The sequence below is a fragment of the Procambarus clarkii genome, chromosome 41 (assembly GCF_040958095.1).
Source record: "Procambarus clarkii isolate CNS0578487 chromosome 41, FALCON_Pclarkii_2.0, whole genome shotgun sequence".
NCBI classification, from domain to species: domain Eukaryota; kingdom Metazoa; phylum Arthropoda; class Malacostraca; order Decapoda; family Cambaridae; genus Procambarus; species Procambarus clarkii.
In genome coordinates, this window is record NC_091190.1 from 25500507 (window position 1) to 25523685 (window position 23179).

General features: G+C 40.4%; 3 protein-coding genes across 3 annotated transcripts; 1 reads left to right on the forward strand and 2 right to left on the reverse strand.

The window, feature by feature from the left end:
* Window positions 1–6986: 6986 nt before the first annotated feature.
* On the reverse strand, window positions 6987–8011 carry LOC138373191 (cuticle protein 7-like). The gene is made up of 4 exons (XM_069339224.1): window positions 8000–8011; window positions 7783–7884; window positions 7515–7652; window positions 6987–7295 (listed from the first exon to the last, which is right to left on the reverse strand). The coding sequence occupies exons 1-4, from the start codon at window positions 8009–8011 to the stop codon at window positions 6987–6989; spliced, it is 561 nt and encodes a 186-aa protein (XP_069195325.1).
* Window positions 8012–15805: 7794 nt separating this feature from the next.
* LOC123761136 (cuticle protein 7-like) lies at window positions 15806–16847 on the reverse strand. The gene is made up of 3 exons (XM_045747081.2): window positions 16607–16847; window positions 16334–16471; window positions 15806–16114 (listed from the first exon to the last, which is right to left on the reverse strand). The coding sequence occupies exons 1-3, from the start codon at window positions 16682–16684 to the stop codon at window positions 15806–15808; spliced, it is 525 nt and encodes a 174-aa protein (XP_045603037.2). The 5' UTR covers window positions 16685–16847.
* A 474-nt stretch (window positions 16848–17321) lies between these two features.
* On the forward strand, window positions 17322–23136 carry LOC123761135 (adhesive plaque matrix protein-like). The gene is made up of 6 exons (XM_045747080.2): window positions 17322–17333; window positions 17701–17838; window positions 18056–18328; window positions 22059–22157; window positions 22294–22431; window positions 22650–23136. The coding sequence occupies exons 1-6, from the start codon at window positions 17322–17324 to the stop codon at window positions 23028–23030; spliced, it is 1041 nt and encodes a 346-aa protein (XP_045603036.2). The 3' UTR covers window positions 23031–23136.
* The last annotated feature ends 43 nt before the right edge of the window (window positions 23137–23179 follow it).

Sequence of the window (23179 nt, forward strand, 5' to 3'; positions counted from 1 at the left end):
AGATCTTTTCATATTCTACAAAACAAAGAAAACTACCGACCTCCTTATCAAAAACAGCCCGAAGCCGACGGAGAACCCTTTACAGCAGTCAAACGTTGTATACATGTACACCTGCCCCCACGAAGGATGTAACCTTCAAAGTACATAGGTATGACGTCAACCAAGCTCAGGAGGCGTTTGATCTGTCATCTTCAATCCGGTGCCCCCCAGAAATCACATGAGACAAACCCACGACATCACCCCTAACAATAGAAAGGTTGAATAAAAACACTTGAATAATAGACAAAACCCAAGATGTAAGAAGATTACAAATTCTTGAAGCAATCCACATGAAAGTAGAACCTATTTATTATATATATATATTGTCACGGTAAAATTCTAGGAAGAGATTCGGCCTACTCCATTATCTCCTATTCTACTCATTCACGTCTATGTAATCAAGAACTGCAGCCAAGAACAACAACTACTTCCAGACGTCTAGACAGTACTACCAGTCTCCTCCCTTCACGGCCTGTCACCCCACCTCGCACCTGGGTCGCTGGGAGGCCACGCCCTCCCAAACAAGTAGTTCAAGTGAGCCGGTTCATAGTTAAAGAAGACATCAGCGCCCTCTGGCCGGCCGATATTCTGTATAAATAGGGCTACCAAACTCTCCCAGATTCAGATTACTCCTGTGTGCTCAACTGAGTAGACCCGTTGACACATCTCTGTGTAGTAGCGGATTTAGTCAGACTAGCTAACAGCATTCTCCGCCATATATTACTTTTTCACCTTAACGTAACGTAAATTTGATTGTTCATCTTGTTTGTTTTGCACACTTTGTATTAAAGCCAAGCCTGGATATTATTTTATGTTTTGCAAGTTGTCTAACTTCAGTTTTTGTTTTAAAGTAAAGTATTTTTAAATGTTTTTTCCCTCTGTTTTATCCTACCGTTTGCCTCACTGTGAATACACCCTCTGCAGTTTAACTTTTTTTTTTTAATATTTTGTGACTGGCATTACAGAGAGCACGACCACCACCGTTTACCGTCACAATATATATCAAAGAAATCACAGTGTGATATATCAATGGAAATTATTTTGAAGCAATGGAGTGACTCGAACCCACATAGTGGAGAGTCCCAGACACCTGCCATAACAAAATTGTCAATGATGGTATAAAAGTCGACCACCCCAATAAGCATGCCACCTCGGTAATTATTTTCAGTGTTTTTCGATATAACATCATAATTGATACCAGCTATAAGCTATAAAAATTATATGACAAAGTAACTTATGTCATATCATTTATAATGAACGATTAATATAATTAGAATTGCATCCATTATTATTTTTTGCAGTTATTTCAGTATTATATCATAGCGGATTATATAGTTTTTATACATTCATAATTCTCACCGCCAATGTATTTGCTTTGCATAAATTAATAATCTACTTCAATTTTTAAATTCGGTCCAAAAATTTACAAATAAAATGTTTTGTTATTTTTAAATGCGGATATTTACGTTTTATATGTGCTTTATATTTTTTCTTCCAGTTTTTTGCATATAAACTATTGTTTTATTATCTAATCTTATTAGCTTATTTTTCTAAAATTTATAACAACAACTTTGACCTAAGAGAAGGCAATGGGAGATGCATGTCTGACAAGCAATTTTCCAGAATTGGTTTCTGAGAAAACAGTTCTTTACAGATATGGTTAATTAAATGTTCTCCTGAGATGAGATTCATTAAATGTTCGATTGAGGTAAGACAATTTAAAAAATGTTTCATTGAAGTAAGGCCCATTTTGATATTGCCACACTGACCAAGAGTTTTCTCCTGATATGCAACTCAGTTTGCTCCTCAAATACTACTGATGTTGATAATTTTCAAATTGAATAGCTGAACACGTCGTTCATGAACCTGGCTAATGGAATATTGATTGTAAAGCTTTTTGCCAACCTTACATAGACTGCAAGACAACATAGAAAACCCAATTTTTCGAATAAAAGAACACAAAATTTTAAAACAGGAAATACAAGTTCACTAAAATAGAAAGCTCAAGTTCTCTATTATACTGACTCGTTTTGCTTAAATTCTTGGTCATTTGCATGACTGGACTCCGGCGTCAGACCAGTTAGCTTCCAATTAAAATAACAAGCACACGAGACTGATACCTCGCACGCACACTATAACACTGCACACTATAAATGTATGCACAAACTAACATTATTAAATTCAATGTTATTTTGAATGTAAAATTATAAATTCTTATTATTAGTGCGATTACCATGTATCAATGATTTTCAAAATTATCATAGGTTTACTTTAGATGTTATTCAAAGATAAAAATTAAACTGCAAAATATTAATAAATACTATCATTAATGAAAAAATAATATCCTTAGGATAATTTTTTTATTAATGTAGGGAACTATTAATTCAGGAAAATCAAGAAGTTTACAGAACTTTTACAATATTAAAGCTGAACGTAAATTCATTACAAACTTTCACAGACTTGGAACATAAATATTACTGGACGACAGTCCATCTCTCTCCATAGCTTGGCTCCCTGCAGTCCTCCTCCCACAGTGCCGACCCCCCACTTACCTCCGTCAAGGTCGACCTTCACCATCACTATATATAGTTATACCATCATCCTCTCCACATCACTCACTCCTCCGCCTCTACAACAGTAGTCAACATGGTCGTTACGGTATGTCTCTCCAAGTTGAATGTGTGTAGTTTAAACATTACTAACATGCTAAAATCGTTCTTTATTGGCGAATCTCTAAATAATCCTGGGTCATGAGGTTAAGTAATTGTGTGTTGTGGTCCTCAGCCCAGTGTGTTATTGGTGGTGGTGGTGATGGTGGGGGAGGCTCTCGCCGACGATTATGATCGCTACGCTCCACCAGGACATCACCCACGCTACGAACAGGTACCTCAAAACTCTCAGGCTTATCACAACACAAAACTCAACTATAATAACGTCACAAAATGTAAATACAAAACGAAAAGAATTATGCCAAAAGAGCCTCAAAAAGTTATCACTGGTATACCATTATATACTTCAGGAGGGCATGCCATACAACTTCCAGTACGGCGTCAAGGACGACTACTCCGGCAATGACTTTGGGCAAAACGAACAGTCCGACGGAGACACTGTTTCAGGCTCCTACACCGTCCAGCTTCCAGACGGCCGCAAACAGACGGTAAGATAACAATTTTGATGTGGAAAAATGATCATATTACTTTAAGCAAGGTAATTACATTATCAAATATGTAATTATGTTTCAGTTTGTGAAATAATTCTGCAAATCCCTAATTAGTTTAATAATTTTCATGAAACTAATAATATGCTTCTAAGAAATAATTTCTATTAGTATTTGAGTAAATTCTCACTAATAATACTTATCTAATGCAACAGGTAAATTATGTTGCCGAGGACGACGACGGGTATAAGGCTGAGGTCAGGTATGAGGGTGAAGCCCAGTACCCCCACGAGTATGGACCAGCAATAACATTTAAACCCCAATACCAGCCCTCATATTACCCCCAGCCATTGTATCAGCCCTCATACCAGCCCCAGCCCTCATACAAGCCCCAACCCTCATACAAGCCCCAACCCTCATACAAGCCCCAACCCTCATACAAGCCCCAACCCTCATACGAGCCCCAACCCTCATACGAGTCTGAGGAATCTTACCCATGAAAATTGTGGGATAGGCAGCAGTAATGATAACTATTGGAAGCTTGCAATCTAGTTTTCCAAGTAAGTTGTATAAATAAAGCCATGGATAAATGAAAGTCTTTAATGTACCGACATCACCAATATCTAATTTCTAACAAAATTCACATAATTATCTTTATAAATGTTGCTATTCAACCAACCTGTCCTACGAAGAACGTTGCTTTTCGCTCATTTGCGTTATATAAGGCCAAAAATTGTCGTACTAGAAAATGGAAGCGGCTCTCGAAAGTGACATACTGTCCCGTTTTCTGTTTTGGGTCCTCTGGTAGGCTAGGGAAGGACCCTTTAAATTTACCGTTTTCTTGACGTTGGGAAACCTTAGAAGGACGAACTGATTAAACACAATACATAATACACACACACAAATCACACTAACGTGAATTACATATAAATGAAATTTTCTCAACAATACATAATATTAACTTGACGCAGCAAATATTTTATGAACAAGGTGAAGCAATGACCTTTACATGGCAAATACAACGAAATATGATCAATGGGTTGAGTACATAAACAAAACGGCATAAATTTATGTCCATAAAACCCTAGTCATCTAAAGCTCCTTCATGGCTGCATGAAGGAGATATCTTAACATTTCACTTCCGCCTCCTGGAAAGTGGATGATTCTCACTAAACAAACCATAAACATTTAGGGAGAGTTTCGTCGTAGTAGACGTTCATAATTAGTTTATTAAAAACTCTTACATCTCCAGTATTTCCTTCTAGTTGGTAAGCAGAAACAGTAATTATAAGAGCCACAACGAATGTAGTGTATTATGTGATGCTTCAGAATTATGTTCCATCTTATTCTAGAAGTAAATACTAAAATTTGAATTACCTGTAACTAATTAAATTTTTCACAAAAGTTCCTTGTCCAAATATCTTGGTCTGCTGGTAGGACCAAGAGGCAGGTTCTTTTACCTATGGCTACCTGATTGGAGGAACTGCAAAACATCACTTAAACCCTCATAAACCCCAGCGACAGATATTTGTACTCGAGCACTACCAGGTTTCAAAGCCTAGTCTTAGGTTACATGTTCAAGGCAGTTCGGTTGATTCGTCCGGTGAGATGCGCCAGGTTGTACCTGCCCCAAAATACCCCGAACGCATTCTCTCTCACATGAGAAAATGACAGTGGGTTCCATCTAACTGCAGAATAACGAGCGGCAAGAGGCGTTACTGACATTAAAGGACCCTGAGGGACAAGCCCTGGTCTGGCTCAGCTCTGATCTTTGCAGCCTCAGACATGGGAGACGAACTTTTTCAACTTCGTTGATGTTATCAACTTGATGCGTACCATCTTTCCACAAATCGATCACTTCCCGGACACGCTTCATCAGTGGAATTTCGCTTATGCCATTCAGGCCCCTGCAAATGCTTTAAGCACCTCCGGCAAGGAGCAGCAAGAGTCTGACTCCGTACATCTTGACTGTACAACAATTGCACTGGACAAGGTACCTTGGACCACAGGCTTCTGCAACAGCATCGCCGTCATATCCGGTTTGTGAGCGGACTGTTGAGACAAATTAGCTATCAGGTACTGCAGGAGTCACATATATAGATATCGGGGAACTCCGCAAGCTAGACATGCTAGCTTTAAGAGCGGATCAGAGTGCAAGCGTTATTTCACACCAGGGATCCTTCAACAATGGGGAAACGAGTACAGAGTTTGTGGTACCAGTTCCTTTATAAAAAAAAGTGGTAGCCGATGGCTATATCGTTGACCATAAATGGTCTGGTGGTTAAATATTTCCTATCCGAAAACTTTGTCAGGTGACACCATAAAAAACTTCAGACCAGCTAGCTTCTTAATTTTCAATTTAAATGACGTAAATTTTGAGTAGTACATTCCTCGTGTGTCTAATATTTCGAGAATCAGTGTCGCTGAAAAGGCACATGGCTATGAAAGAAAACTAGTTACGGGTATTTCAAGTCTTTATATTTATTATATTTTTACTTAAAGATCAAGATGGAACAATAATTCTGAAACGTCACCTACTTGTCAACCTGTGGATCAATGTCTCCGCGGCCCAGTCCCTGACCATCCCGCCTGGTTGCTGGTCTGCTCAACCAGCCAATAAAACAAACTGTTCGTGGTTTGGGTTTATTAATCAACCACCAAGAATACTTAGGCTTACTTACCAATCACCAAGAATACTTGGGCATACTGACCAACCACCAAGAATTCTTCAGCCCTAAACACAGTCCAGGGCCGAAGTATATATTAAAGTGTATATACACCGAGAAGTGGGGATACACTTTTCGGTGTAAATATACTTGTGAACTCTTCTTCAAAGCCTTCTTTCCTACCACTACTGTTTTTGCTCACCAAGTAGAATGGGTAAACGGAAGTTATCATTTGCTTTTGAAATTGCATAATTGTGTTGTACATGAGAAATCCATCTTAACTCAGCCCATCCTCCTGTTTAGGTAGAACTTGTAGTAACGATGAGGACCAACGTACATATATTGACGTAAAAGACAATTAGAAAGCAGAAATCGGTACTATTGAATTTGGACAAACCTAAAAGGTTTTGTATTGATGTTGCAAAAAAAACCTAACTTAACCTAATCTAACCTTCCTAAGCATAATACACACTATCTGAAGCCTAAATATAATATATATGTGGGCTGTACTAGGCCTAGGAATATTTATATTTTGTTTTTAGCTTATTTTTTTAATATATGAATAGTACCAAATTCTACTAATTGTTCATTACGTATATGTACGATGGTCTACAAAGTTACAAAAGGTACTATCTAAACAGGAGGATGGATTGACTTAACCCACCTTAAATGTTTATAATTGATTCACTTTGAATCAGTAGATTTCCATGAAACGTTAAAGTAAAAGGGACTTTTTATAAGATGTTCTGTTTGCACTAGGAACACGCTTCAGATGACCGACTCTAGGCTATAAATATTGTTAAATAAATGTAAACTGCTTTATTTATGTACTCGACCCGTGTCTCGTATTTTACTATTTCATTTGACATATTAAGTTTAACATCTGATTATTCTTCTCGTAAAATAACTGCTACACGAAGCTAGCGTCACATTCTGGGTGTTTAGCTGCAACACGTTACAATATAAAAGGAACTATTTACATGAATATTGTTCGCATTGGGATATTGGTGTTTGTTATTCATAAAAGATTTTCATTTATATTTCACTTTATTTAAACAACTTACACGGAAAACTAACTTTTAAGCTTCCCATAGTTATCATTAATGTTGCCTATGCCTCAATTTTCATGGGTAAGATTCCTCAGACTCGTACGAGGGCTGGGGCTTGTACGAGGGCTGGGGCTTGTACGAGGGCTGGGGTTTGTACGAGGGCTGGGGCTTGTACGAGGGCTGTGGCTGGTACGAGGGCTGAGGCTGGTACGAGGGCTGGGGCTGGTACGAGGGCTGGGGCTGGTATGAGGGCTGGGGGTAATATGAGGGCTGGTACTGGGGTTTAAATGTGATTGCTGGACCATACTCGTGGGGGTACTGGGCTTCTCCCTCATACCTGACCTCTGCCTTATACCCGTCGTCGTCCTCGGCAACATAATTTACCTGTTGCATTACGTGAGTATTATTAGCGAAAATTTAATGAAATACTATTACAAATTTATTTCTGGAATGTAAATTATTGGTTTCATGATAAATGCTAAACTAATAATGGATTTGCAGGATAATTTCACAAACTGAAACATAATTAGTTCATATTTTATAATGTAATTACCGTACTTACTGTAATATGATCATCTTTCCATATCAAGATCATTATCTTACCGTCTGTTTGCGGCCGTCTGGGAGCTGGACGGTGTAGGAGCCTGAGACAGTGTCTCCGTCGGACTGTTCATTTTGGTCAAAGTCATTGCCGGAGTAGTCGTCCTTGACGCCGTACTGGAAGTTGTATGGCATGCCCTCCTGAAGTGTAATGTTATATACCAGTGTTAAACTCTAGAGGATATTTTGGTATAATCCTTTAAATTGTGCATATATATTTTGTGATATACATTATTATAGTCTAGTTTTGTGTTTTCAGTTTTTGAGGTACCTGTTCGTAGCGTGGGTTATGTCCTGGTGGAGCGTAGCGATCATAATCGTCTGCGAGAGCCTCCCCCACCATCACCACCACCACCACCAGTAACACACTGGGCTGAGGACAACACTTATTTTTAAGTACCCGAAGTTATATAGAGGTAGAGCAATAAGCTTCCACGATGTTAAGATATTTGTGATATTTAGTAAAGTTGAACGTGAAGACACAATACCTTCGCTATCATGTTGACTGCTTGTTGTAGAAGCGGAGAAGTGAGTGATGTGGAGAAGATGCTGGTAAAGCTTTATATAGTGATGGTGAAGGTCGACCTTGACGGAAGTAAGTGGGGGTTCGGCAACTGTGGGAGGAGGACCACAGGGAACCAAGCTATGGGATAATTACTTAGTGGCGATAGGCAGCACCAAAGCTTCAAGTAAATGTTCGTTTTTGTTAAATTTTGGTTTATATTTAACCCGTGTTCATCCTCAGTTTGTATTAATAAAGACGACAGGTGAAATTCATGCTTTTGGCATTAAAGCTTTCGCTCAATTCTGATATTTATTTTACAGTTTCTGAACTAGTTTACTTCCTCACAATTTAATTCTGTTGTATATGAAATTAATCTAATTATTTACTCAGATTCTTCCTTCATACCTAAACTCTATACGGAGATTTTAATTCTACTACATTAAATAAAGATCTCAAATTGTCATTAAACTTCGACAACATTGGCCTTGTTCGAATAGCCTTCACGAACTTTGGAAACGCGCATTCGAATTGTGTTCAACAGTTCCCAGCCTCTCTTATCCTGCCGTGTCATCCTACAGTACCCGGTCTTCTTATCCTGCCGTGTCATCCTACGGTACCCGGTCTTCTTATCCTGCCGTGTCATCCTACAGTACCCGGTCTTCTTATCCTGCCGTGTCATCCTTCGGTACCCGGCCCTCTTAACCTGCCGTGTCATCCTACGGTACCCGGCCCTCTTAACCTGCCGTGCCATCCTACAGTACCCGGCCCTCTTAACCTGCCGTGCCATCCTACAGTACCCGGCCCTCTTAACCTGCCGTGCCATCCTACAGTACCCAGCCCTCTTAACCTGCCGTGCCATCCTACAGTACCCGGCCCTCTTAACCTGCCGTGCCATCCTACAGTACCCGGCCCTCTTAACCTGCCGTGCCATCCTACAGTACCCAGCCCTCTTAACCTGCCGTGCCATCCTACAGTACCCGGCCCTCTTAACCTGCCGTGCCATCCTACAGTACCCGGCCCTCTTAACCTGCCGTGCCATCCCTCCATACTCGGCCCTCTTACCCTGTCAGTATTACAAATGGGGTACATGTATATATGGGATATTGGGAAAAGTAAATGGAGCATGCAAACATAATAATACAACAAATTGTAAAAATATTCTTAACAGATGTTTGCAACTTTTGGAATATTTAAGTAAGAATGTTTTGACAAGAGTCTGCCTAGCTTTTCGAAAACTAGGAACCAGGCGAATAAATTAAAACACGGCTATTACGAAAACAGCCACAACACAGCATATCATGGACATTTTTTTAACAAGAGAAAGACAAGAAGAAATAATAATAATATCAGAACTCTACCACCAACTCGGTCAAATGTTTAATAGCAAAGAAACACAATGGTACCCAACCAGTACCACAGATATTAGCGCCAAGTAAAACACAGGCTACAGGGTGAGGTCAGCCTGTACATCAAAGACACACACATCTGCACTGAGCTGCTAAACATCACAAACGATATGGTGGAAGTGCTGATAATTATAGAAATTCTGAATGTGGTTATTGTCTTTGTATACAAGACACCGGAGGCAAATACTCAGCTCTTCAAAGACCAACTAATGAAAACAGAGTACTGCTTAGAAAACCTCACAACCCCTACCCTAAACATCATCTTGCTTGGGGACTTCAGCCTGCTACGGCACTAAAATATTGCCGCTGCATATATAGTTAAATGAGAGAGAATCCCAGGAAGCCTTCTAAATGAAGTCACACACAAATGATTTCTAATGTATATGAAAGATTTGCATTAAACCAACAAACAGTAGAATCAACTAGAAAATAAAACACCCATGACCTATTTTCACAATGATAACTTGGTCAGGAAAATAATGATTACAAATACCTGTTATTCAGATCACAACCTATTCGAAGTTCAAACGAGAATGGGCAGGAAAACCTTCGCAGCCTCTCTCTCAAATCCAAGAGGAGAATTCAACAGTCTATTTTAATGATAAAAAGATTAATTGAAAACTAATAAACCAACACCCCATAGAAATATACTGGGAAGGACATTTAGAGGCCTGATCACCAAGACTAGGAGGCCTAGTCACCAAGACCAGGAGGCCTGGTCAGAGGCCGGGTTGCGGGGATTGTGATCCTTGAAACCAATGAAAGGTAACCTAAAGGTAAGGTGCTTCCCTACAGTACCCAAGCCTCTCACTTGGCCGTGCCCTCTGCCACAGACCAGTTCTCTTGCAGAACAACCTGTGTTCCAGCTCATGTGACACTGTTAAAAGAAGTTTCCAAAGTTGAAGATTTGTGAATCAGAACCAACGATATCTATATATAAAGACGCGTGTTGATTATCTATATTTTATATAATATATCATATTCTCCTCCTTCGTATAGTGTCTGGGTATGAATAAAGAATCTGAGCAAATAATGTGATGCATCTCATATGGAACAGAATTAAATTGTGAGAAAGTGTGTTGAGAAACAGTAAAATAAATGTTAGACTTGAGTGAAATATTAAGTGACAAAAGCATTATTTTCACCTGTGTCACTATCAATACAAGCTAAGGATGAACACAGGTTAAAAATGAAGATAAATTTAACAAACGGAAAAATACTTGAAGCTTTGGTGTTGCCTAAAACCAATAAATAATTCTCTCTCCATAGCTTGCTCCCTGTGGTCCTCCTCCCACAGTGCCGACCCCTCCACTTATCTCTGTCAAGGTCGACCTTCACTATCACTATATAAGCTTTACCAACATCCTCTCCACATCACTCACTCCTTCGCCTCTACAACAAGTAGTCAACATGATCGCGAAGGTAAAGCGTTTTATGTTCAACTTTATATAAAAATATTGTGTTAACATCGTGGAAGTTTACTGCAATATATCAATATAATCCTGGATCACCAAGTAATGGTGAGTGTTGTGGTCCTCAGCCCAGTGTGTTACTGGTGGTGGTGATGGTGATGATGGGGGAGGCTCTCGCTGACGATTATGATCGCTACGCTCCACCAGGACATCACCCACGCTACGAACAGGTACCTGAAATCTCATCTATAATAATGTATATCACAAAATATATATGCATAGTTTAAAGAATTATACCAAAATATCTTCTAGAATTTAACGCTGGTGCACAACATTACACTTCAGGAGGGCATGCCATACAACTTCCAGTACGGCGTCAAGGACGACTACTCCGGCAATGACTTTGACCAAAACGAACAGTCCGACGGAGACACTGTCTCAGGCTCGTACACCGTCCAGCTCCCAGACGGCCGCAAACAGACGGTAAGATAACGATCTTGATATGGAAAGATGATCATATTACAGTAAGTACGGTAATTACATTATAAAATATGAAGTAATTATGTTTCAGTTTGTGAAATTATCCTGCAAATCTATTATTAGTTTAGCATTTATCATCAAACCAATAATTTACATTCCAGAAATAAATTTGTAATAGTATTTCATTAAATTTTCGCTAATAATACTCACGTAATGCAACAGGTAAATTATGTTGCCGAGGACGACGACGGGTATAAGGCTGAGGTCAGTTATGAGGGAGAAGCCCAGTACCCCCACGAGTATGGTCCAGCAATCACATTTAAACCCCAGTACCAGCCCTCATATTACCCCCAGCCCTCATACAAACCCCAGCCCTCGTACAAACCCCTGCCCTCGTACCAGCCCCAGCCTTCATACAAGCCCCAGTCCTCGTACCAGCCCCAGCCCTCGTACCAGCTCCAGCCCTCGTACCAGCCCCAGCCCTCGTACCAGCCCCAGCCCTCGTACCAGCCCCAGCCCTCGTACAAGCCCCAGCCCTCGTACAAGCCCCAGCCCTCGTACCAGCCCCAGCCCTCGTACAAGCCCCAGCCCTCGTACAAGCCCCAGCCCTCGTACCAGCCCCAGCCCTCGTACAAGCCCCAGCCCTCGTACAAGCCCCAGCCCTCGTACCAGCCCCAGCCCTCGTACAAGCCCCAGCCCTCGTACAAGCCCCAGCCCTCGTACAAGCCCCAGCCCTCGTACAAGCCCCAGCCCTCTTACGAGTCTGACGAATCTTACCCGTGATAACTGTGGGATAGGCAGCAGTAATGATAACTACTGGAAGCTTGTAATCAAGTTTTCCATGTAAGTTGTGTAAATAAAATTATAGAGAAATGAAAGTCTTTAATGTACCGACTTCACCAATTTGTCATTACTAAAAATTGATGTAATTTTATTTTATATATGTTGCTATTCAGCACTATACATAAAATCAATATTGACGCAGCAAATATTTTTTTCAACAAGGTCATTCATTGACCTTTACATTGCAAATGCCTCAAAATATGATAAATGGGTTGAGTATATAAAAAAAAACGGCATAAATTTATGTACAGAAAACACCCGTATCTAATAAGCTCCTTCAGTTCAGCACCCAGGAGGCCTGGTCGACGACCGGGCCGCGGGGACACTAAGCCCCGGAAGCACCTCAAGGTAACCTCAAGGTAACCTTCATGAGAGCATGAAGGCGGTATTAACATTTCAACGGTCATTTTAACGGTCTTGACATTTCACTTCCGCCTCCTGGAAAGTAGCCGATTCCAACTAAATCACAAACGTCAGCCCATCCTCTTGTTTTGGTAGTACTTACAGGAAGGATGAGCACCATAGTACATATACAGACGTACAACGCAATTAAAAAGTAGAAATCTGCACTATTGAATTCGGACAAGTCGGAAAAATATTTTCTGCTTATGTTGCAAAGACTAACTAAACTAAAGAAACCTAACCTTCCTAGGCCTAATACCACGCTATATGAGGCCTAATGCAATAGATGTGTGTTCTATACTAGGCCTAGGAATATTTAAGTATGGTTTTTGGCTTAATTTTTCGGACTCTTGTGAAGTGAATAGTACAAAGTTCTACTAATTGCTTAGTACATCAATATTTATACTATTGTGCACATAGTTACAAAAGGTACTATCTAAACAAGAGGACGGGTTGCAAACGATTAGGGCGAGTTTCGTCGTATTCCTGGTACATAACATAATTAAGCTGTTATGTTAAATAATGTTAAAAAAACATACATCTCCCGTCTTCTACTGCATCTTGGTTTAACTGGAAGAGGATCTCTCCAAATGTCATTTTTGTTCAAGGTAAACTAAAAGAACAAAACTAACTGTATAACGTGTTATACTTATTTTATTTACACAACGTTTCGTACCTACAAGGTTAAGTCTCAAGTGAGGACTGACATAATATGAGGAAACATCTTATTTATAACACTGGGAGGTCGGGTACATGGGTAATTATGTCACGAGAAAGGCAAAAGAAACAGAATTGAGATAGAGTTGATGGGTCAATGAACTACGCATAAAAAGGTAAGTCAAGTCATAGGGTATGGAATCTCAGATGACCGTAGTGGACATGGCATTTTGGACATTGAAGTCATCATTGGCATTTTCGCGTTCTGGTCTTGTCTTCACTCTCATGGTGGGTAGAGTGAATAGTTTCGTTATTTACGTATTTATGGTAGGTTGTTCGACTTGTATGCGTCGAGCTTCAAGAATTTGTAATTATCTTGTATATTGGGCTTTATCTAATATGCAGGGGTTTTTATTCAGCATTTGTCTTGTTAAGGTGATGTCATGGGCTTGTCTCATGTAATTTGTATGGGCAGCTGATTGAAGATGACAGGTTAAACGCCTCATCAGCTTGCTCGACGTCATACATATGTACGTAGATTGAAGGTTACATCCTTCGTGAGGGGTGGAAAGGGGGGGGGGGGGGCAGGGGAACACATGATACCACATTCGACTCCTGTAAAGGATTCTCGGTTGGTTTCGGGCCGTTTTTAATGAAGGGGATAGTGGTATTCTCTCTAGTACATGTTTATGTTTTGGTCAAGAGTTGTGCTTTTTATTCCCGTACGGATTATTTCTCTCATTATTCTTTCCTTTTTTAAGTTAACTGTGCATGGTGGATTTGTAATGTAATTTTAGTGACGTTGTGGTTTCTATTCTTGGTTCAGAATTGTGTCACTTGCTTAGCTAAATGAACTATGAGGTTCAGTGTCTGAACCCATTATGTGCCTCTTAACCTTTTCTACCACCGCCCACGGGATGGTTATGGGATGCATAATAAATGACTGAACAGAATAGTTTATATTAGTTTCAATAATTAGATGATGCTTCTGAATCCTTATTCCATCTTGGCAAATGGTTTGGCATCTTGGTTTCGAAACATACAACTTTGAATTACTTGAAAATAGTTTTCTTTTTAGACAAGTTCCATTTCCTCTGTTATCAGATATTTCTGGTCACTGGTACAACCATCTTCATTACAAACCTCAGATGACTAAGTTTGCTCCCTCGGAGGGAGCAAGAGGCAGTTACCTTCTACAGCTAAAACAGGGATCGCAGACCATCACTAAACTCCTCCTCAAACCCCAATGACAGAAATTAGTACCACAGCACTACCAGACTTCAAAGCCTCGTCTTGGGGTTAAATATACAAGACTTAATTGGTTATGTTTGACAGATACAATGGACTTTCTCAGTGGGACTTTCTCAGTGGTGCCCTCAGACGCAGTTTCTATAACATCTGGAACTGGCGGTGAGCTAGGAATACCCCCTATACCCAACGCTCTCTTACTCTAGGGGTACGCTTCCAGCCGGACGCAAAGAGTCGAAAAATGAAAATATAAACAATTGAATAGCCCTAAAAATATTCCAGTAATCTGGCAAGACTTTCCATAAAAAATGAGGGTAATCTGACGATTATAAGTATATTACTTATCAGTTGTAAACAAAAACTTAATAAACTATGCCCCTCCCTCGGGGGTCAAATACATGAACATAGTTTTCAATATAAAATACTTGGCTTCTTTTACTTGTTTATTATTACGTTCAGTGGAAACCGCCGTGACCTGAGGTGTGCATACACCGGCAGCTGGTATTATTTTTATTATTAGCATTTTCTACCACAGACGTGGCCACACATTTACAATACTAACCATCATATATACATTTTTTCTTCTGTCCTCCATGGACAGGGTTAGAGATCTGTTAAACATATAGTTCAGTGATTTATTGAAATGGCAGTCGCCTTTTATGAGTCAAGAGAAGATGGAGATGCTCATCAATGACAAGTTCCCTGTTTCATTCAAGGATAAAATGCAACGGTAAATCTGAAACGCCACCTAGTTAATAAAAGATTTTCACATAACTCTAAGGATTTCTTTCTTATAACTACTGCTTCAGAGTTTCAAGCAGAATGAGAAGACGGAAAATTTAAGACTCTTTTTTAAATAGGATAATTATGGTGCGTGTGAGGAATATAATGAAATTCGGTATAAACCTTCACAATTGATTCAATCAGATTCAGGTAATATCCACGAAATGTTGAGGATGACGTGAACCTTTGAAAGCTGTCCTTTTAGTACCAGGGGCGAACTTCAGATGACTGGCGCTAAAGTACTACATTGTTAAATAGATTCAAATTGTTGTGTTTATGCACTCGACCCATTTTTCGTATTTCAGTGTTACATTTGCCGTATGAAAGTTAACATTTTAATATTGTCATTAAACAATGAGAATCGCGCGCAGATGTCACATCCTGGGTGTTTTCCTTGATTACGTTAAAAAATATAAAAAATACATTAACGTTCTCAACAATAGGTTATTGCGTTTTCGGTACACCAAAGCCATTAATTTCAATTAGATTTTATTAGAACAACTTACACAGAATTCAAGTTTCCGGTAATTATCATTACTGGTACCTATGCCACAGTTTTCATGGGTAAGATTCCTCAGAATCGTAGGAGGGCTGGGGCTTGTATGAGGGCTGGGGCTGGTATGAGGGCTGGGGCTTGTATGAGGGCTGGGGCTGGTATGAGGGCTGGGGCTTGTATGAGGGCTGGGGCTTGTATGAGGGCTGGGGCTGGTATGAGGGCTGGGGCTTGTATGAGGGTTCGGGATAGTATGAGGGCTGGTATTGGGGCTTGAAGGTAACTGCTGGACCATACTCGTGGGGGTACTGGGCCTCGCCCTCATATCTGACCTCCGCCTTATACCCGTCGTCGTCCTCGGCAACATAATTCACCTGATACATTAAATTAGTGTTATTAGAGAAAACTTCTTTTACAGAAAATACTAATTATATGTCTTTAAAGTAAATTATTACTATGATAGTAATAACATATTAAATGAATTTGGGATTTGAAGGATCATTTCCCAAACAGAAACCATATCACATTTCATAATGAAGTTCCATTGTTTACTGAAATCTGATCTTCATTCTATATTAAATTAGTTATCTTACCGTCTGTTTGCGGCCGTCTGGGAGCTGGACGGTGTAGGAGCCTGAGACAGTGTCTCCATCAGATTGCTCGGTTTGACCAAAGTCATTGCCGGAGTAGTCGTCCTTGACGCCGTATTGGAAGTTGTATGGCATGCCTTCCTGAAGTGTATTATGGTATACCAGTGTTACATTTTTGAGGACCTCTTGGCAGAGTTTCCATCGTTGTGTACACACATTTTGTGAAATCAATTAATATAGATGAGTTTTGTGTTAAGCCTGAAAGTTTTGAGGTACCTGTTCGTAGCGTGGGTGATGTCCTGGTGGAGCGTAGCGATCATAATCGTCAGCGAGAGATTTCCCCACCATCACCATCACCACCACCAGTAACACACTGGGCTGAGGACCACAACACTCACCATTACTTGGTGACCCAGGATTATATTGATATATTGCAGTAAACTTCCACGATGTTAACACAATATTTTAATATAAAGTTGAACATAAACTGCGTTACCTTCGCGATCATGTTGACTACTGTTGTAGAGGCGGAGGAGTGAGTGATGTGGAGAGGATGCTGGTAAAGCTTTATATAGTGATAGTGAAGGTCGACCTTGACAGAGATAAGTGGAGGGGTCGGCACTGTGGGAGGAGGACCACAGGGAGCCGAGCTATAGAGAAGGAATTACTGGCGTTAGACAACACCGAGGATCCAGCCTATGTACATTGTTTGTTAAATTTATATTCATATTTAACCCGTGTTCATCCTTAACTTGCATAGATATTAAGAGTAGATGAAATTAATACTGTTAGCAGGAAACCTTTTGTGGGTTTTATTTTACTGCTTTATTTTACTAACATGCCTGAATTTTATTTTACTGTTTCTCAGCGCAGTTACTTCTACAGTGCCGCACTACTCTCCATCTACCTCCGTCAGGATCGACCTTCACCATCAATACATTAAGCTTTACCAGCATCCTATCCGCATCATTCCGCCGTGACAGTAGTCAACATGGTCGTTAAGGTATTGCATCTTCATGTTTAACTTTATATAAAAAAAAAAATTAACACTGAAGTTTACTTCTCTATCTCGATAATATTACGGGTCAAGAGGGTAAATAATTGTCCTCAGTCCAGTGTGTTCCTGGTGGTGATGGTGATGGTGGTGGTGGTGGTGGTGGTGATGGTGGGGGAGGCTCTCCCTGACGATTATGATCACTACGCTCCACCAGGACGTCACCCACGCTGCGAACTGGTACCTCAAAACTCTCAGGCTTATCATAACACAAACGTCAACTATATTAATGTCACAAAATGTATATACACAACGAAAAGAATTGCGCCAAAAAATGTAAATTTAACACTGTAATGTGTACCATAATACACTTCAGGAGGGCATGCCATACAACTTCCAGTACGGCGTCAAGGACGACTACTCCGGCAATGACTTTGGACAAAGCGAACAGTCTGACGGAGACACCGTCTCAGGCTCCTACACCGTCCAGCTCCCAGACGGCCACATACAAATGGTAAGATAACTAGCGTAATACGGAATGAAGGTCAAATTACCGTAAAGAATGGAACTGCGCTTTCAACAGTTCTATAATTAACTTTATTTGTAAAAATACCCTGCAAACGTCGTATTAATTTAATATATTGAATTTACCATAAGAACAGTAATTCGCTTTTAATACATTTTTTTATATAAAGTAATTTGTAACTAATAATACTTTTCTAAGCCATCAGATAAATTATGCTGCCGAGGACGACAACGGGTATAAGGCGGAGGTCAGGTATGAGGGTGAAGCCCAGTACCCCCACGAGTATGGTCCAGCAATCACCTTCAAGCTCCAGAACCAGCCCTCATTCTATCCTGAACCCTTATACAAGCCCCAGCCCCTCATACCAGCCCCAGCCCCTCATACCAGCCCAAGCCCCTCATACCAGCCCCCAGCTCTCATACAAGCCCGGCCCTCATTCCGAAGAATCGAATTAGCGAAAACTGAGTCGCCGTTACTAGTAATGAATACTAAAATATATTTCATTAAAAACGGAGATTTGCTTCGTGTGTACATTTTTTTTTTTAAATAAAGTATTAAGGCTCTTATAACATATAAGGCTCTTATATAATAAGTATTAAGTAAAGACTCCTATTCATATTTTTAAATGCAGTATAAATATTTAGCACTACACAATATGTGTCAAATGGGCAAACCCATATGCACGAGCCATAAAATATTTGAAGACAAATAATATCATGAGTTGCTTCGCAAATACGAATGGAAAATCTGCAACATAATTCTTGAGAACAGGACTTTATATATACATAATATCAATTAAATTCTTACATCGGTATTAGTTCTTGAAATGTGCATGAGGAGTTTCCACATTTTGTTTTTTTCTGACAAGATTGAGAAAAACGTAATATATATATATATATATATATATATATATATATATATATATATATATATATATATATATATATATATGGGTGACGGAATAGCAACATAATCTTAAAATGAATTTTTATATACCCGTTACAAAGTCGTATAATAAGATTTATTATCGTATTAGGTAATAACAGCCAAAGTGCTGTGAAATCTTGGTAATTAGTGGGATCTATAAGCTTAAAATTCTCGTGAATATCTATTGTAATATACGTCTTATGACGTTAAGTACATTTTGAAGCAGTGGACGATTATACGTCATATGACGTAAGCCACAGGCTATGAGTTAAGCCAGGAATCATTAAGTAATACTAAATGGGTCAAGTACATAATGAAGATTTCTAAGAATGCCTAAGAACTTAGGAAAAATGTAAACTGCATAAGGCCTATCGGCCTATGCGTAGCAGCTCCTATATTATATATATATATATATATATATATATATATATATATATATATATATATATATATATATATATATATATATATATATATATATGCATGCGTAATAGCCAGAACCGCACTTGCCTAACAGACCGAATGATTTTCGTTATTTTCAAATATTTTCTTTTGTAACAATAATATATTAAAAACATGAATTATAGACTTAATTATATTAGGTAAGGATAAGTTAGGTTAGTGTAGGATAGGTTAGGTTTAATAAAAATGTATATGAATCCATTCAATTAACCATCTAAATTAGTGGGACTGATTAAAATGCTTGTCTGTATTGTCTTGAGCGCAGGAGGGAGAGATACATACTAATTTACACGTGGAAAATAGTAGAGGGGCTGGTCCCAAACCTGCACACACAAATAACACTACATGAGACCAGGAGGCATGGCAGGATGTACAGAATATCCCCCCCTTTGGAGAACAGAGGTGCAATAGGTACTCTGAGAGAAAACTCTATCAACATCAGAGGCCCGAGACTGTTCAACACCCTTCCACTACAAATAAGGGGCATAACTGGCCGACCCCTCACAGTGTTCAAGAGAGAACTCGCTAAACACCTCCAAATGATACTTGATCAATCAGGCTGTGATTCATACGTCAGGCTGGAAGCAATAGGTTAGCGTCCAACAGTCTGGTTGCTGGTTGACCATTCCAGTGACCAGGAGACCTGGTCGGGGGACGTGGATCTCCGAAATCAACGCAACGTAACCGCACAGTAACCGCAAGGAACCCCCTTTACTTGACTCTATAGCGTCATCCATGATCGACCTCTATTCTTGCTCTGGCATTTGTCTATTGGCAATAATAATTCGTATAATCAACACCATCTACAATCACCCACATCTCGGAGAAATCTTTGGAGCAGTGTGGTGGGATCTAACCTGCGTCCTAAGTTACCCTAAACCCGCGCCTTAACCCATGGACCACGATATATCTTAAAAGTTAAACAAGCTGAAGTCCGCCCGAATCATCTAGGAATTTGGAGACACCGAGGTGGTACCCAATTAACTAATTTACATGTAACTCATACACACTGGTGAAGGACATGGAGTTTTCTTTCAAGAGGAGGGGTCCTCGTGAGGTTTTTTAGATGATTTCGGGGCTTAGCGTCCCCCGCGGGCCCGGTCCTCGACCAGGCCTCCTTTTTGTTACACACCCTTAGGAAGCAGCCCGTAGCAGCTGTCCAACTCCCAGGTACCTATTTACTGCTAGGTAACAGGGGCATCAGGGTGAAAGAAATCCTGCCCGTTTGTTTCTGGCTCGATCCCACGGGGGGATCGAGCCGGAACCTCAAGACTATGAATCCGTAGCGCTCTTTACTCAGCTGTCAGGCCATATAAATTGTCTCCCGTCAAATGCACAATTTCTCATGAATCGATCCCAACCACTTGGGCTTGACGGTAGAGCGACGGTCTGGCTTCATGGAAGTCGGCGTTCAATCCCCGATCGTCCAAGTGATTGGGCACCATTCCTCACCCCTCCCCAACCCCGTCTCATCCCAAATCCGTATCCTAACCCTCTTCCAAGTGCTATATAGTGGTAATGGCTTGGCGCTTTCCCCCTGATAGTTCCCTTCCCTTCATGAATCGATCATATTTTGACTTGATTGTGCACCCATATCTACCTTGCGGTTACCTTGCGGTGATTCCGGGGGTCAGGGTCCCCGCGGTCCGGTCGCCGACCAGACCTCCAGGTTGCTAGACTGGTCAATCAGGCTGTTGGGCGTGGCTGCTCACAGCCTGACGTACGAGTCACAGCCTAGTTGATCAGGTTCAACCAGGTTGAACCTTACCAAGTTCTCTCTTTAACACTGTGAGGGGTCGGAAAGTTATGCCCCTTATGGGTGGTGGAAGGGTGTTGAACAGTCTCGGGCCTCTGATGTTGGTAGAGTTCTCTCTCAGAATACCTATTGCGCCTCTGCTCTTTAACGGGGGTATTCTGCACATCCTGCCATGCCTCCTGGTCTCATGGGGTGTTATTTCTGTGTGCAGGTTTGGGACCAGCCCCTCTAATATTTTTCACGTGCAAATTATTATGTATCTCTCACGCCTGTGCTCTAGGGAATACAAATTAAGGCTTTTGAGTCGGTTCTAGAATTTTAGATTGTTTATTGAATGGATTCTAGCAGTAAAGGATCTCTCGGCACGCTCCCCAGGTCACCAATTTGTGTTCATCAATTATAAAATTCCTTAAGGTGTGTACAGTAGATCAATAATTGATATGTCGTTCCGTTTAATGGTTACAAAACTTGAAGACGCGTGGTCGAACACACCGCTGGTATTTTTAACTATACGATTATAAAACATTATCTGTTGAACTGCAGAGATCCCATTCTCACGGGAGATAATATTAGAGGGTGACATGGATATTTAGCTAGGAAATATCTGCCTATGAAACGACGGGCTATATCTATCAGGTATCACTTCCTAATACACTAATACTATTCACTGCTGGCCATACCTTTCATGTTAAAACGATGACACGTTAAATAAAATAAAACTGCATCAAAAAGAAAAATATCTGCGCTCGTATTTGTGGCATGACGCCTGTAGGTCTTTCCCTCTTCACAATTTGGCTCCCTGTGGTCCTCCTCCCACAGTGCTGATCCTCCACTTACCTCCGTCAAGGTCGACCTTCACTATCACTATATAAAGCTTTACCGTCATTCTCTCCACATCATTCACTCCTCCGCCTCGACAACAGAAGTCAACATGATGGCTAAGGTGTCTCCTTGAAGTTTACCTTATGAACACATTATTACTTAAATCGTCTTAGATTACTACTATATCTTTATATAATTCCGTGTCACGAGGGTAAGTAATGGTGTGTGTTGTTGTCCTCAGCCCAGTGTGTTACTGGTGGTGGTGGTGATGGTTGGAAAGGCTCTCGCTGACGATTATGATCGCTACGCTCCACCAGGACATCACCCACGCTACGAACAGGTACTTCGAAACTCTCAGGCTTATCACAACACAAACTCCACTAAAACAATGTTGAAAATTTATAACATGAAAATATTACATGATGTGTTTTTCCAGATTTACAAATTTAACACTGGTATACCATGATACACTTCAGGAGGGCATGCCATACAACTTCCAGTATGACGTCAAGGACGACTACTCCGGCAATGACTTTGGACAAAACGAACAGTCTGACGGAGACACTGTCTCAGGCTCCTACACCGTCCAGCTCCCAGACGGCCGCAAACAGACGGTAAGTTAACTTTTAACTTAACATTGAATGATGAAAGAACATTAAGCAACATAATCAAATAATCGTATATTTTTAAAGATAAACTTCTTGAATATTATGTTGACATTTACTTTAAAAATAATGTATTTCAACTTTCTAAAAATCTGTAATACGTTTCCTTTAAATTCTCGTAAGTAATTTATTCTAGTTAGTTCTCACTTACAACACCCATCCACTAGGTGAACTACGTTGCCAAGGACGACTACGGATATCAGGCTGAGGTCAAGTATGAGGGCGAGCCCCAGTACTCCCACGAGTACGGTCCCCCCATCACCTTCAAGCCCCAGTACCAGCCATCATACTACCCCCAGCCCTCGTACCAGCCCCAGCCCTCATACCAGCCCCAGCCCTCATACAAACCCCAGCCCTCATACTACCCCAAGCCCTCATACAAACCCCAGCCCTCATACAAACCCCAGCCATCATACAAACCCCAGCCCTCATACAAACCCCAGCCTTCATACAAACCCCAGCCCTCATACAAACCCCAGCCCTCATACTACCCCAAGCCCTCATACAAACCCCAGCCTTCATACGAGTCTGAGGAAGTTTACCAATGAAAATGTGTTCAACGTCAGCAGTAATGAAAACTAAAGGATACTTCAAAACCAGTTTAATGTACATCTTAGTATTCCATCATGTAACGCTTTAAAATAAAGTATTTTCATAAAGACTGTCTCTCGTGCGCCAAAAATATCACATTCCTATA